Raw genomic sequence first — 14,849 nt, forward strand, 5'->3', positions numbered from 1 at the left:
AATAATTTATAGGGACATTAAAACCTCAGTTTAGACTCATATAACGTATTCTTCCGAAGCTCTATGTTAATTTCGGGGTAACAGTAGTTCATGTGTTTTCCTTTTGTTTTTGTTTGTGTGTTAACGTGTTCTTCTTCTTATAAAATATTTTTGTTGATCTTGATGCATTTTATGCTGTATTTACGAACTTCATTGACATCTTGTAACTGTGGTTTCACATAACTATATTTTCCCTCTCCTGCTTGGATCCATTGGGGTTCTCAGTGTTGAACAAATAAAATAAAAATTAAATTAAACAAATAATGGTAGAGAAAATGAAGGTTAAAGTTACAACTTTCAATAAGGGTTTGAACTGGTGCTTATTCCGTTAACTGCGCTGGTATTTCGCACAAAATGCCATGGAAAGGAAACGGACCTTTCACTTTTTCTGGCGATAGTTGCCGGGTAGTAGTTCTCTTTCCATCTCTCTCTTTTGTCTCTGCAGATCGCTTTTCATGTTTGCTAAACTAGTAACAACAATAATGATAGTCAGATAAACAAAAATGAAAACGCTGAACATGGCACTGCGGAGGTCTCTTTTCTAAGTGTCCAACATGAGACAGACCATGATTATTGGTTGCGCTATAACTCACGGGAAAGATAATGCTTAAGAACGTGGCGCAAATAATGGTCCCGTTCACCGAGGTAAGTGGTATTTGGTAATAAAAAGTATGGAACCACATTTCTCGCTAGAACTGCTCTCCGAGAACCGCGAAGTATAGGTTACTACCTGAAGCTATCCACTCCCCCCCAAAAAAAAATAATAATTAAGGGAAATCTGCTGCTGACACATAATTACTTTGTTTAGCGCAAAACAACGGACACATGAGAGACGACAGGACAAGGCGCCACTCTCAACTCTTGTGTCCGTTGTTTTGCGCTAAACAAAGTAATTATGGATTCGCGACCAACTAGCCCGCCAACATATTGTGCTGCTGCTGACACCATGATCAAGCTGATATTCGACGTGGTGCGGGACAACCCCCACGTTATACCACATCACGTGGGAATGCAAGCGTAATTTCGCATTCCATAAAGTAAATAACCCAAGTGCGGAACAATGGAAGGGTCTGCTCACCAGCAGCGAGCTCGCAGCCCAACGGGCAATTTGTGCAGCACGCCTGCGAGGCAGCAAGACTCAGCGGTTTCCTGGAATAGGGGCGCCGATCTTGTGAAGCGGCCAGGACTCAAGACATGAAGACACCGGCCCACCGCCAATCTCTCTGAGATCTAGAGAAATAAACTTTTTCCATTCCATTCGACGCCACTAGAGCGGCTAAAACGCATGCGCCCGCCATCGTTAACTTTCAAAATTAATTTAATATGTCATTCGACCCTCGAGCCACTCAAGCCGCCTAATCTCCGCACAATTATTTAATATGCAGAGATAAGAATTATAGTTTTTCATTTTCATATTTTGCCGATTACATTCGCATGAAACGTCGCCCAACCACATGCAAAGCTTCCACTTCCTACGCAAAGGTCGTGACCTGCTCGGCGCTGAAAAAAAAAAAAACAAAAAAAAAACAGCGTTGGGTATAGTTTTGCAGGTATATAACACACTGCACGTCGTTCGAAGTGGTCGCCGTTCAATAATGGATGCGCGAAAGGTGAACGCAGACTCGCGTAAAATAACGTGGTTCCCTCCGTTAAGCTTAGATTAACTGCGCGCTTAGTCATGCTTTGAACGCCCACACTGTTAAATGGAGAGATTAACTTGGAGATGCATTGTGCACGAGTCTAGCGCGAAGCAGACTTCGTGTAAAAAGGAACGTGTAACTGATGAAGAGGCATAGAAGCGAGAAACTGTATATGTCGGGTATACCAGCTCATTGTACATTGCTCAAGCGACGACGACGACGACGACAACAACAAAGAAAGAACGGTCTGTATAGATATATAATTTATGTTGTCAGTTGCACATTACTCCTGGGTTGCGCATTACTGCTTATCAGTGAACTAAGTATTGCTATTCAGTAGTCGAACAACTTGTTTTTGGTCATGTGTAGCAATGGCGGAATTAAAGCCATGTAGTTTTCAAGGCGCTTAGTGTGAATCCTAAGGCTACACAGTTTCAAGATATTCACCCCCGAAATTTTTGACCAACTAGTTGCACCGCTTACTCTTGTCTTGCAACGCGTATAGAGAAGGCTTTCGGAAAACCGTCCTAATAAATCTTGTGCAGTGCATTGTTATTAGATTCGCCCGTGATTAAATGTATGATGTCCAGTGGTACTGGGAGAAGAGAGCAAACGAAGAAGATACTTGAGAACCCGGACTAAAAACTCGCAACTGACGAATGTACTGTAATTTCTGCAACGCCAACTCCGAACTGTATACTTTTCAGTTTCCTGTTACGCACCAAGGCATTAAGAAAAAGGAGAGAGAGAGAGAGAGAGAGAGAGAGAGAGAGAGAGAGAGAGAGAGAGAGAGAGAGAGAGAGAGAGAGAGAGACGCTGCTCTGCGTACTTTTGATCGGAGGCTTGCACATTTGCAAAAACGGCTTGTTTGCGCCACGAAAGTCAAAGATTGGCCCTTTGTTCGGGCCGTGTATTCAGCAGCAGTTACCAGGGGCAGTGGCATTACTAGTATCAGCAGCAGCCGTCGCGAGCCCCCCTTCCCCTAATCTTGTTTCAAGCAACGGAGCACAATTTTATCCTCATGGCTTGTTTCAGCAAGGAGTTTGTCCTGTATTAAAAATCAATCAATCAATCAATCAATCAATCAATCAATCAATCAATCAATCAATCAATCAATCAATCAATCAATCAATCAATCAATCAATCAATCAATCAATCAATTAATCGATCAATCAATTATTACTTTCTCGAATGCCCAAAGTAATGAGTGCACCACAGAAGTATCAATGCAGTACGACATATCATATCGAAAGCGCACATTTACGTGTTTATCTTGTAGTAGCAGGCTCAAAAATAGGAGTGTGCAATTTACTTTATTAAAAAACGCAAGAAACAAACAACAGTTCTAAAATATAAACGGAGCAAGTATAGTTTTTGTCAGATGAATGCCCAGAATAACATTATAAAAATAAACAAGCACATGGAACACAACAAATGCAAATTTTGAGCATGTAGAAGACTTGTAGCAATATGTGTGTGGCATGTGTACGCACAGTGTACGTATGGTGCATATTGCTTACGTAGTCGTGTAGGTATATACACGAATAAATTATCCCATCTTTTAAGTGAAATCCAAAAGTTGGACGGCAACCCGTCTGGCCGGGACAATACATATTGCAGAAGCGCGAAAAGATACACCGACCAAGATAACTGAAAATTTAATTACGTTTTGACACTTTGTAATTTTCGGTTATCTTGGTCGGTGAATGTTTTCGCGCTTATTCATTTTTTGTTTAAGTGGAGTTAAAATAAGCACCTCGAAAGGAGGAAACTTGAAAGGAGAGAAAAATGAAGACGACCTATAGCTATATAGTAAGCGACTGTGGGCTAAGAAGAATGCATAGACTCATTAGAATGTGGGGTACATCAAATGAGCTTTCGTAATAAAGGTTGAAGAACAGAATTTTTGCTCATCTCGCACTATCCTCTATAGCGCAGTCGGCGGGGAAGTCTCTCTCTCCACAGCAGTTACAACGAGCGCGACGTGGGTGTATCTGCGAAACATGTTATGCACTTCTCAGGGGCGATGTCTCTAGTGCACATTTCGTTCTAACTGCACGTCTTAAGGTACCCTAAGCCGTTGAGCTTTCTTAGGCGCACCGTGCTCCTCGCTGTGGCAGCGTGCTGGCTGCCCGCTGCTTGGTGACGTAAGAATTAACATCGCCTTGAGGGGCGCGGCTTTGTGTTCGCCGCAGCCTCCCGGGTTCGGTATCGCACGCTCTGATAACCGAAATTCGTCGCGCCACAGATAGCCAAATTTGTCGTGCCAATCGCATTTTTTCCAGATCCAAAAGTTGATGTGGCTTGTACGGAGAGTTTGGTTTAATGTCACGATTACGATGAGCTCGCTGAAACTAAATGTTTAAAGCTAAATTAGTAGATTTTTCTTTAAAAAAAATCGACTATTTACCCGCGTGTCACCCGTTGCTCCGTGGTCGGCACCCGGTTACTACCATTGTTGCACTCAGCGAGAGGCGCCGTGTTTGACGAATAATTCTTTGTCATTTCATACCCCTCTCCCCCCCCGTTTCACTGCCCAGCTGCACCCGAGAAGCTCCCCCCCCCTTCTCCCCCCTGTTGACGCCACTGCCAGGGGGTCCACATGATAGGTCCACATGATCCGCGAGACTGTGCGAAGCCATGTTATTGCGGGGAACGTCTGCTCCTCGCGCTCAAAGTCCCATACAGTGACCCAATGACTATAGAGTGGCATTGGATTTGGATGAGGAGACGCAGGACGAGTTGGAGCACTCCGCTTGTGTATGCGAGCCACTTGGTTTCCAGCGAGACCCAAACAGAGCTTGAGTAATTCTTACGTACGCCCCAGGCCGCTTGCATCTTCTAATATGAAACTCGCTATTGAGATGAATTGGTTGCAGTTCAAAGCCTGCAGCCAACAAAGTCCTCCTCCCCCTCCTTTTCTGCACTCTAAAAAAGTTTACACCCTTTGAGTCGTATACATCTTTCCCCACAACAATAAACGTCATCTGTCTTGTCCGCATTTCCTTTCTATAACGCCGCGAGCCCGCTACTTCCCAGTAACGAACGTCATGCGCGTTATCAGAATTACAATGCATTCCCGACAGGAAAGTAGCGGGCTCGGCGTTTTCAAGAAAGGAAACGCAAGCAAGGCAGATGACGATTATCGTTGTGTGACAGATATACACCCCAAAGGGTGTACACTTTTTTCAGAGTGTGTGGCAGACCAGATAACTGCACCTGGTAGGAGCTTCGGCGGCATCGACCGTTCGGGATCAGTTCTCTTGACTGCAAAGACTTCTGTCCTTCTCACTTTGATTATACGCGAGGGTGCGGTAAACACCAGGTTGTAGTGCAGCGAATTTTACATAGCGACATTAAAGAGGAAGCGGGAACACCGCAGAAAGGGCGGGGGCGAGTAGTTGCCGCGAATGGTGAGGTGTAGGGTGATTTTCCCGAGACACATGGTAACTGGATCAATCTTGCATCATCATAACTGCATCCCACTATACACAACAGAAGAGCACCCGGAGTTTCGAGGTGTCTTTCCTACCACCTAACGCAACCTAACTAGCCGAACCCAGACTCAGTGATTTGACGAGAACTAGCGTATATATTGTGCACAGCATGGTCGATGAAGGCTAAGGGAAGTCGGAAAGATTTCAATAGTTAAGTGACACCACCCATGTGTACGGTATTTATTTCCTGGAAGAAACATTTGTGTAGACGTCGCTGGCATCCAAGCTAACAGGACTAACCAATGACATGGACGTACTCTATCCCGAATGAAGTTAGGTCGTCGATTGCTTGCAATGATAGCTTCGTGAGGTCGGTGTTCCGAAGGCACTCCTGAAAGCCGAACGAAGAAAAAGAAAACGGAAAATAAATCTTGTTAAGCACACCGAATATGCTTAAAATTTCGCGGTATCGAAAACTTGTAAATCACACCGGAATACTGCGTTAACTGTAGGCCATTGGAGTGTTTGACGATACATGGTGCACGCCTTAAAGCATGTTTAACAGTACCGCATACTACTACTACTACTACTACTACTACTACTACTACTAATAATAATAATAAAACTGAACAGCCGGCCTCTCAAGGCGCTTTAAGGCAATGGTGTCAAATAACGATGCTGTCTTGCCGTATGCCTATTTTTCACTCTGTTCTGGAGACAAGTAAACGACAATAGCGTCTGCTGAACACCCATATGACATCTATACGAAAAACAGAAATTTCTTACGAAAGTATCACCTAAGGCCGGGTGAAAGTCGTCTGGAGCACCGGAAGCGTGGAAGGGCCCAGTCTGCGGTGGAATGTTATATATATATATATATATATATATATATATATATATATATATATATATATATATATATATATATATATATATATATATATATATATATATATATATATATATATATATATATATCAAGAGAAGAGCAAGCATATGTGTTCAGACACTTGGCGAACGTTAACGAAAACATTAGAAACCGCGCAACCGCTAGCAGTGCTTATTTGGTTTCTTCTCTGGAACTGTTCTATCGGAATAACAGGTCCTGCTCTAAATTTACTACAAAATTACTTAAAAGATAGAACACAAATAGTAAAAATTAATGATGTTCTTTTTAAATCAATGATAAAAAACACTGGCATACCAGAGGGATCCATATTTGGTCCACTTTCGTTTTTAATATATGTTAATAACACACCTAATCGCCTGCTTTCTTCTAACAGTATTCTTTATGCAGATGACTCAGTTACCTTTAACTCTGATAGTTGTGTAATCAACCTAGTTTCGAACCTAATGCTGACTTAAGCAACATGAAAAATTGGTGCAATAATAACCCACTCAATGTAAGCCCCTTCTAAAACTAAGTTTGTTTTGTTCACGTCCCACCAACGCTCATCCGCATTCATTCCTCAGCTCTACATTGGTTGTAATCTAATCGCCCTCAGTGACCCTTCGCGGTGTCTTAGCGACTATGGTGTTGTGCTTCCAAGCAGGAGGTCGCAGGAACTGATACCGGCCGGCCGCGGAGGCCGCATTTCAATGGGGGGCGAAATGCAAGAACGCCCGTGTCCCGTGATTGGGGGCAGGTTAAAGATCCGCTGGTGGTCAGAATTAATCCGGAGACCCCTAATATGGCGTGCCTCATAATCAAATCGTGGTTTTGGCACGCAAAACCGCAGAATTCAATTCAATTCAATCACCCTTAGTGCTTCGATATCCTGCAGTTACTTCGATGTAGAACGATTCTAATCTTAAATTTAATCATCACAAGCGAACATTAGACAGTAGGCAGCCTACGGAATAAGGACACCTTTAAAAGAACGGTATGTATTTAGCCATAAAGCACTATGCTCTCTCTATACTACTCATTTATCCATTCACAGATTAAATATTGCAATGCTTTCTCGGGCAGTACGTGTGCTACCCACTTACAATCATTACAAGTCTTACAAAACCAGACAATAAGAAGTTTTAACGCTACAGCGTTAAGGGCCCCGTGTCGCGAAAAGTCATTCCGAACCACGCATGCCCAACCACGCAGGCCCTCCGAGTAGCGCAGAGACGTTACTGAACTAATTGGATTTCTCAAAGTAAAAGGCATCAGGAGAACCGTAAAGTACGACTTACACACAACCTACAGACACGATAACGTCGGATTGTAATTTGAATATGCGAGAAAACATAATTCTGTTACGTGGAAACTCAAACATAAAGCCCTTTTCCAGCGCTTCTGCTATTCATAGAGCAGCGCGCCCGGTTCCTTGCAACGTCTCCAGACGACGCGCGCCTCCGCGCATGCGCGGCCCACGCAAGAGATCGCGTTTCTACCAGAAAGCTCGCTGTCGTGCATCCGCCACCAGCGTTCGCTACCAGCGTTTCCCGGTAAGCATTACGGTTACATGAACTGCAGTTGCCGGGAAGCGTGAGAAGCAGCCAGGGATCTTTGAATGCTATCACGTTCCACTGTTAAAGGCGCAGCTTAAGCGTCCTCCAAATTTTCACTCATAACGATTGCAATGCCAAACAGTTAATACGTAACTATAGCATTCTTACTGTAGACCAACTTACTAACTTTAATCTTGGTACGTTTCTATACCGACAACTAGACAACTCTCACCGCTAAGGTCTGATTCCTCGAGTTTGTCTAAGGCTAATATTACGCGATTTGCATTAGAAAATAATTTTATCTTTCCCTAGGTACGTAGCAATTATGGTAAACAATGTGTCCCTTTTTCGTCCGTTTCCTTCTGGAAAACACGACCTCCTACTATTAACTATTAAGAACTTGACCATGCGCACGATAGCACTTGCACAATGAAATCTTACCCCGGCCAGGTCTAGAACGTGGCTTCACTGGGTAGAAGACGAGCGTTCTATACCGTGAGAATAAAGCCACAGCTCGCGAAGTGGTGCACAGATTTGGTTCCTCTGTCTATAGGGTACCTGACCTGTAACTGCGACACCTCCGAAATCTCCCGGGCGGCGTGTTGCTCCTTATACCGGAGATTGCGGAAGTCCTTGCGTAAACTTCCGTGACTCGACAGAAGCTCGCTAAATGTCAGTGAGATGCTACACGTCATGGCAAATCAGATGGTTGACCAGAAGGGCGTTCGAGCCGCACCTAGCTTCTCATGGTCGCCGCGACTTCAGTGATGACTTTCAGAAATAAGATATCCGGAACAAGGTAAATCATGCTAAAAAGAAACGCTATAAGAAGCCACTCTCAGTTTATGTACATTGCGCTGGAATTTGGTGCAGCCCTGTGTTAAAAGTAAATTAGATTATGCCTTCCTGAAACCGCACATTTATTTATTTATTTATTCATTTATTTATTTACTTATTTTACATACTTTCAAGGCCTAGTAGGCACAACAGAAAGGAGTGGTAAAAATATACAATAATTGCAGTGCAGGGCAAGAACTAAAAATTAAGCTATAAGACATTTTGAATGGCGATATTGAAGTTAGTGGAGTCACAAATTGAGACTGTGGAGGCGGGAAGGTGGTTCCATTCAATGGCTGTTCTTGGCAAAAAGGATGAATGGCACAAGTTAGTTCGACAAGATGGCACTTCAATTTTGTGTTGATGGTCGATGCGAGACGAGACGTAAATTGGTGCGGTGAAAAGATTTTCTTTAAGAGAAGGGTTGAAGTAATATATTCTACGAAAAAGACAGAGACGAAAGTACTTGCGACGTAACCAAAGGTCAGGTAGATCTAGTGTCGTTTTCATGGACGTGACGCTAGAATGACGAGAATAATTTGAGAGAATGAAACGGGCGGTGCGGTTCTGAATGCTTTCAAGGGAAATGGCAAGATTGGCATGGAGCAGGGTCCCATATGGCACAAGCATATCCTAATTTTGGACGGACGAGTGTTTTGTATAGAGTAAGCTTTAGTGAGGTGGGTGCTGATGCAAGGTTTCGTCTCAAATAGCCTAACGTTCGGTTAGCATTGTTAGTGACATATGCAACATGCATATTCCATGAAAGGTTGCTAGTAACATACAGGCCGACATATTTACAGGAGTTAACAACCGACAGGGTAGTGCCGTTAATAGAATATGGGAATACATCACAAGAGGAAGAGCCAGAGGAGACGCGCATACTGTTGCATTTAGTTGTGTTAAGCTGCATTAGCCATTTGTTGCACCAGTTGAATACGCTATCCAGGTCATCCTGTAGCTTACCAGAATCACTAATGTTAGTTCTTTTGCAATAGATGACCCAATCGTCCGCGAACAGCCTAATGGTTGAATTAGAGATACACTTAGGAAGGTCATTAATGTAGATTATAAAAAGCAATGGACCGAGTACCGAGCCTTTTGGTACACCGGATGTTACGGAACAAGGTCTGGGCGAAAATTCGTTAGCAGTTACATACTGGGTCCTGTTAAAGAGGAAATCCTTTAGCCATGCAAATACCTTGGGATCAATATTAAGAAGGGAAAGTTTAAAGATCAGTCAATCGTGAGAAACACAATCGAAAGCTCGCGAGAAGTCCAGAAATACGCCGTCGCTGTCAATTTTCTGATCCGCTTTGTTGAACAAATCGTTCGTAAAAGAAAGGAGCTGCGTTTCACAGGAAAAGAATTTTCTAAAGCCATGCTGCACATTGTTAATGAAAGAGTTGGTATCGAGAAAATTAATAAGATTTGAATAAATTATATGCTCCAACATTTTACTTGGGATTCATGTTAAGGAAATTGGACGGTAATTATTAGCGGAATGGACATCTGAACCGGAACCACCTTTCCCGCCTCCCAGTCTTTAGGCAGGGCAGAAAGCTGTAAAGACTGATCAAAAATAATCGTCAAAATAATAGATGAAAACAATTCAGTGCATTTTAGCATTTCTTATTTAATGGAGTCAGGGCCACAAGACAAAGAAATTATAAGTTTGCCGACCTCTAACCAGTCAAAAAAGATGGGATCCATTCGCGGAAAATTTGCGTGTGATAAGAATGGCACAGCAGTTGCAAGCGACTGCTGAAAAGATTAGGAGAAGGTGTCGTTCAATATATCGCAGCACTCGTGAGGCAAAACAGGTACGTCAGACTGAATTAACTGCATGACATTCTTTTTAGTGCTAGTGACAACGGACCAAAACTTTCGAGGGTTAGAAACCAGAAACGATGGAAGAGTATTGCTCAAAAAATTTTGTCTGACATTGGCTGATGCCGAACAAAATTAATCGGCAATGTCGCAATAAGGGGACCAGTGATCAGGATGATTTGTAGCTTTGGCGCGGCGAAACACCTGATTTTTCTTGTTGTGCAGGCGCTTTAGCGAATTATTAAACCACGGTGAGCGGGGATTAGAAGGCACCCTTCTGTTAGGCACGTAACGATCAATTAAAGACATTGAGTTAACTTATGAAGGACGTCGTAGTGGAAGGCATCGAATTAAGTTTGGCGACCTGGGCTCCTTTGACATGGTCCGAAAATGCGACACACGAGCGTTACTTTTTTTTTTTTTTTTTGGATTTCGCCGCCGTCGGAACTCGGCTGCCGCTACCGGGGATCGAACGCGCGACCTCGCGCTCAGAAGCAGGACGGCCGGGAGCGCCAATTTGAGCGTACTTCTATGTTAATACATCATTTGTGTGAGATGGACATGCTTCACCTCACAGATACGTTACCTCATTTCTGGCTGCGGTAGACCAGCAGTCTAGTAGCTGCAAGTATGCAGAACAACGGGTTAGCATTTATTCCCCAGAAATACTGGCAATCTGTTTGATCAAACAGCACAAAACTTCACCTCTATTGCACTCTCTTCCGCTGTCGACTTCATACAGTCATTGTGTGCGTCGCAGAAAGCTTCGACTAGCTGAAAGGAAACGGGAGTTATGTGTTCCATCATGCGACAATGACTGTAACGACAACACTATCTGGTGTGGTTCCTTGAAGGAAGTCTAATGTCCCAAAGTTCTGCACTGCGAACATCGAGCTCAACGGCGCATTTGGCAAGGCTAAATTATATTTTTGATAAACACGAAACTGTATAAGTAAAGGCACAGTGAGCGCTGTTTATTGACCAAGAGCTACTCCGAGAATAGAAAAAAATAACAATACAAAAATAAATAAAAAAAGCAACGCAAGGACAAACTGTCTATGCGCTTGTCAGTGGTGTCCCATATACTGTTTATTAGATAATATTTCGACAAGTTCAAGGTCGTTTATGTTGTTTTTTCTGTAGTTGGGTCTTTATATCCCTATTTGTGCTCAGTGATACGTCCCCGCCACACCAAACACGTGTAAAAAGCACAACCGGTTGAAGTACAACAACAACAACAACAACAACAACAACAACAACAACAACAACAACAACAACAACAACAACAACAACAACAACAACAACAACAACAACAACAACAACAACAACAACAACAACAACAACAACAGTTGCTTGCGGTCATATTTTTGTTTTATCGTGACTTAAGTAATGACAATAAGTAACCATAGCAGCGTGTTCATCTGGGCTGGTTGGTACATCGTGTGAAACAGCTGATTTTTCTTTTCTTTTTCATTAACAGCGCGACACACGGCGAAGGAAACGGGCACAGGACAATACTCACAGGCACAGCACTCTGTCCTGTGCCTCGTTCCTTCGTCCTGTGCTGTGCTGTTCAAGATAACCTGCAGTGTGACAAGTAACTATCGATGATATTGACTGTGCTGTTTGCAAATTACCATTTTTCTTTCTGTTGCTGCATTTGAGGTGCATGGTTGCGTGATCCATTAATATGTTTCATTATGTACAGCAAGTTGCTTGTTTGGGTGCACGTTAAAAAACGTCAGGTGGTCAAAATTAACCCGGATTCCTCCACTACGGCATGCCTCATAATCACATCGTGGTTTTGGCACGTAAAACTCCAGAATATTTTTTTTTAATTTGCTCGTTCTTATTTGGTCTCTGTCACGGCGTGTCCGTATCTAAACAGTCCGCGCTTTTTCATAGCTGCTACCATGTTACGGTCAACATCAAGCCGCTCTCAAGGCTTTTATTCCAGCCGATTTTTCCGGCGCACTGTTTCGTAATTAAATCATATTATAATTCTGATACGCGAACAGTGTTGCTTATATGTTAATTCGACTGGCTGTTAATCGGGCACGTCATTTAGCTTCAACTACTCGTCTGCACAAATCTCGAAAAAATTTTCGAAAAAATCGAAGATTTCCGTGCGGCAAACGCACACACACGCAGTAAAGCGAAACCCACCTACCTTTTTAAGATCGTTCCGCGTGAGGAGTTTCATTGCGGCGAGGATTTGTTTTCTGCACTGATTTTGTATCTTTATAATGTTGGCTTTAAGCCGCAAAAGCCTTTTTCCCCGCGCTGTAAGTAAGGAGAAGAAAAAGAAAGAAAGAAAGGAACAGTTGCGAAGCACATATGCCTTTATAGTCTAGAGAGGGAGATGAAAAATTTGACGGTATAGCTGGAGAGGTACCCTGGGCGACTGTGAAATATATGATGAGGGATGAAGGAAATAAGTGAGGTAAAATAAAAACGGACACACAGACAAGCACACGCGCGAAATGCACTAGCGCACAGGTTACGACATTTAGTACGATTGTGACCTGTATCTCAGAGGGATGCCAGTAGCACCCTATTAGCGCAGCGGAGAGCAGAGCCAGGACACCGTCAGGGTCCAAGAACGCCCCGCCGCTTTGATCATGCGTTACGACAGGCTCGTCGCGTACCAAATACCGGAATTGGGTAACGAAATATATAAAACTCGATCCATAGTCTGGAATCGATACGAATATGCAGCCGACGTTGTCTTATTAGCACATAGCCAGAGTGTCATTCACCAACTTGCTAGGCTTCAAAATGAAGCTTGGATCGAAATAGGCACACCAAGTAATGTAATTAGCGAAAAAAAAAGACCGAGATGAAACCCACATGCGCTAGTTCAAACTGCAGGCGTCTAAAACCAGAACCGGAAGTGTGGCATTACGAAATAAAAATTTTGGGCTATCTTGGCGATAGCGCAGTCTAAAAAAATTCGGCAAAACTCATCTCACGGTTACTGTCGACGGTAATGCGTTTTGCATTGAATAAATATAGCGATACACCGTGCTGGCACCGTCTAAACGAGTTTTGTAGGAAGCGTGCACTGCAGCGGGATTGCTCTTTCGTGATTTCCCAGGAACAGTCGGCGCCATCTAGCGCCGCCGCCGCGAAGCCTGCGCGTGGCCTCCGAGATGTATGGCTCGCCGGTGCATGCGATTGCTGAGAAATGCGCCATGCGGTAGCCACGCTCCTCTCTGGCGCTTCCGTCTGGATACGCTGCGCCATCTAGTGGCACTGCCGATAAGTCCAAGCGTGGCCCCCGAGACTAGAAGCGGGGACCGCCAGTGCCTGCGAAGGCCGAGTATGGTTCTAGCTCTTCACGCACACTCAGTGGTGCATGCTCACTGACCCACGTTGGCGGTTCACTGAGTAGATTCACACACTCAGTGCATTCATGGCGCAGCTCGCTAAAGCGTCGGGTTGCTGTCCTTGAGGGGAGCCTTGTGACGCGAGTTTGATTACGCTGAACATCGGAGAAATTTAAAGGATGCTTGTCGTCATTGAAGAGCTGCACATTCCTTGTGACACATACCTAGTTGCCCAAGTTAGCGTCAAAGAGTTTCATTGGAGACCAGCACAGACCGAGTGGCACATACCCGGTACTCCAAGCAGGCGTTAAAGAGGTTCTTCTAACAGTTGCGGTACCTACCCAGTCCCGCAACTATAGTGACCCTCGTCGGCGTGAGAGAGGTTTTTTGAAGAGCGGCACGTTTTTGCACATTGCCACATACTCAGTCACTCAAGCTAGTCGGAGCTTTGAAACCTGTTCCCTCAGCACAGCAGACCGATGCGCTACCCATATGACCACGGACTACCCGGTGTCCCATGTAGACTGGAAAACGTTCAGATAAATATATACATATAGAGATAGTTGGCCCCCTGAAAGTGCGTGAAGTACCCCAAGAATGCTAACGCATTAATAAGAGAAACAGGAAAGGCTTACTTACAACTTCACTTGCTAGGTAGTTTTGTTTTCCAACCGAACGACAGTGAGCAGTGTGTACTGACCTGCTTCAAACGGCTTGCAACAGAAGACCTCGCTTCCCAGTGCCGTGAAAAAAACCAGCAGTAGAGCTTTCAACTGAGTGTCATTCAACATTTTTTTCCGAGAGCGCCGAGTTGAGACCGCCTTCGGGAAAGACCGGCTTGCAATGAGACCACCCGGAACGTTTACATGACTGCACACTGGAGGAAAACATTTTTTTAAAAAGCGCAATTAACGAAGAGGAAAAAGAAAGTCCCGACAGTAGTCGCGACAGCAAATATACCCTATACCTACTGGATACACAAGTTTCGCTCTTTCGCGGATTATTAGATGGAGGTGCCGAATGTTATTTCTTTTTGTCTTATGCTCGGCGAAGCCGGAAGGTAGAGGTATGTGTATGCAGGTGTATCGCGAAGTTCGAATACGGTTGGCACGTAGTTTTCGAAGCAAAATCTTTCTTTCTTTCTTTCTTTCTTTCTTTCTTTCTTTCTTTCTTTCTTTCTTTCTTTCTTTCTTTCTTTCTTTCTTTCTTTCTTTCTTTCTTGTTGAGATAGCTCTTCTCTTCTAGACTATTTTCCAGAAGAGCACGAAAGATGGAAAAGAAAATGAATTGAA

General features: G+C 43.8%; 1 protein-coding gene across 1 annotated transcript; it reads right to left on the minus strand.

Moving 5' to 3' along the window:
* Positions 1-5,345: 5,345 nt before the first annotated feature.
* Positions 5,346-14,630, minus strand: LOC142584422 (uncharacterized). Its single transcript, XM_075694572.1, has 6 exons — positions 14,258-14,630; positions 12,399-12,511; positions 10,934-11,002; positions 10,815-10,850; positions 5,903-5,965; positions 5,346-5,507 (listed from the first exon to the last, which is right to left on the minus strand). The coding sequence occupies exons 1-6, from the start codon at positions 14,346-14,348 to the stop codon at positions 5,412-5,414; spliced, it is 468 nt and encodes a 155-aa protein (XP_075550687.1). The 5' UTR covers positions 14,349-14,630; the 3' UTR covers positions 5,346-5,411.
* Positions 14,631-14,849: the final 219 nt, after the last annotated feature.

Source organism: Dermacentor variabilis, chromosome 6 (assembly GCF_050947875.1).
Source record: "Dermacentor variabilis isolate Ectoservices chromosome 6, ASM5094787v1, whole genome shotgun sequence".
In the NCBI taxonomy this organism is placed as follows: domain Eukaryota; kingdom Metazoa; phylum Arthropoda; class Arachnida; order Ixodida; family Ixodidae; genus Dermacentor; species Dermacentor variabilis.

Excerpts from the sequence above, each read along its gene's own strand:
- LOC142584422 (XM_075694572.1), bottom strand. The coding sequence starts at position 14,348 with ATGTTGAATGACACTCAGTTGAAAGCTCTACTGCTGGTTTTTTTCACG. Across the intron at positions 12,512-14,257 it reads TTGCAAGCCGTTTGAAGCAG|CGCGGGGAAAAAGGCTTTTG; the intron begins GTCAGTACACAC and ends CCTTACTTACAG. Across the intron at positions 11,003-12,398 it reads CGCGGAACGATCTTAAAAAG|CTAGTCGAAGCTTTCTGCGA; the intron begins GTAGGTGGGTTT and ends GTTTCCTTTCAG.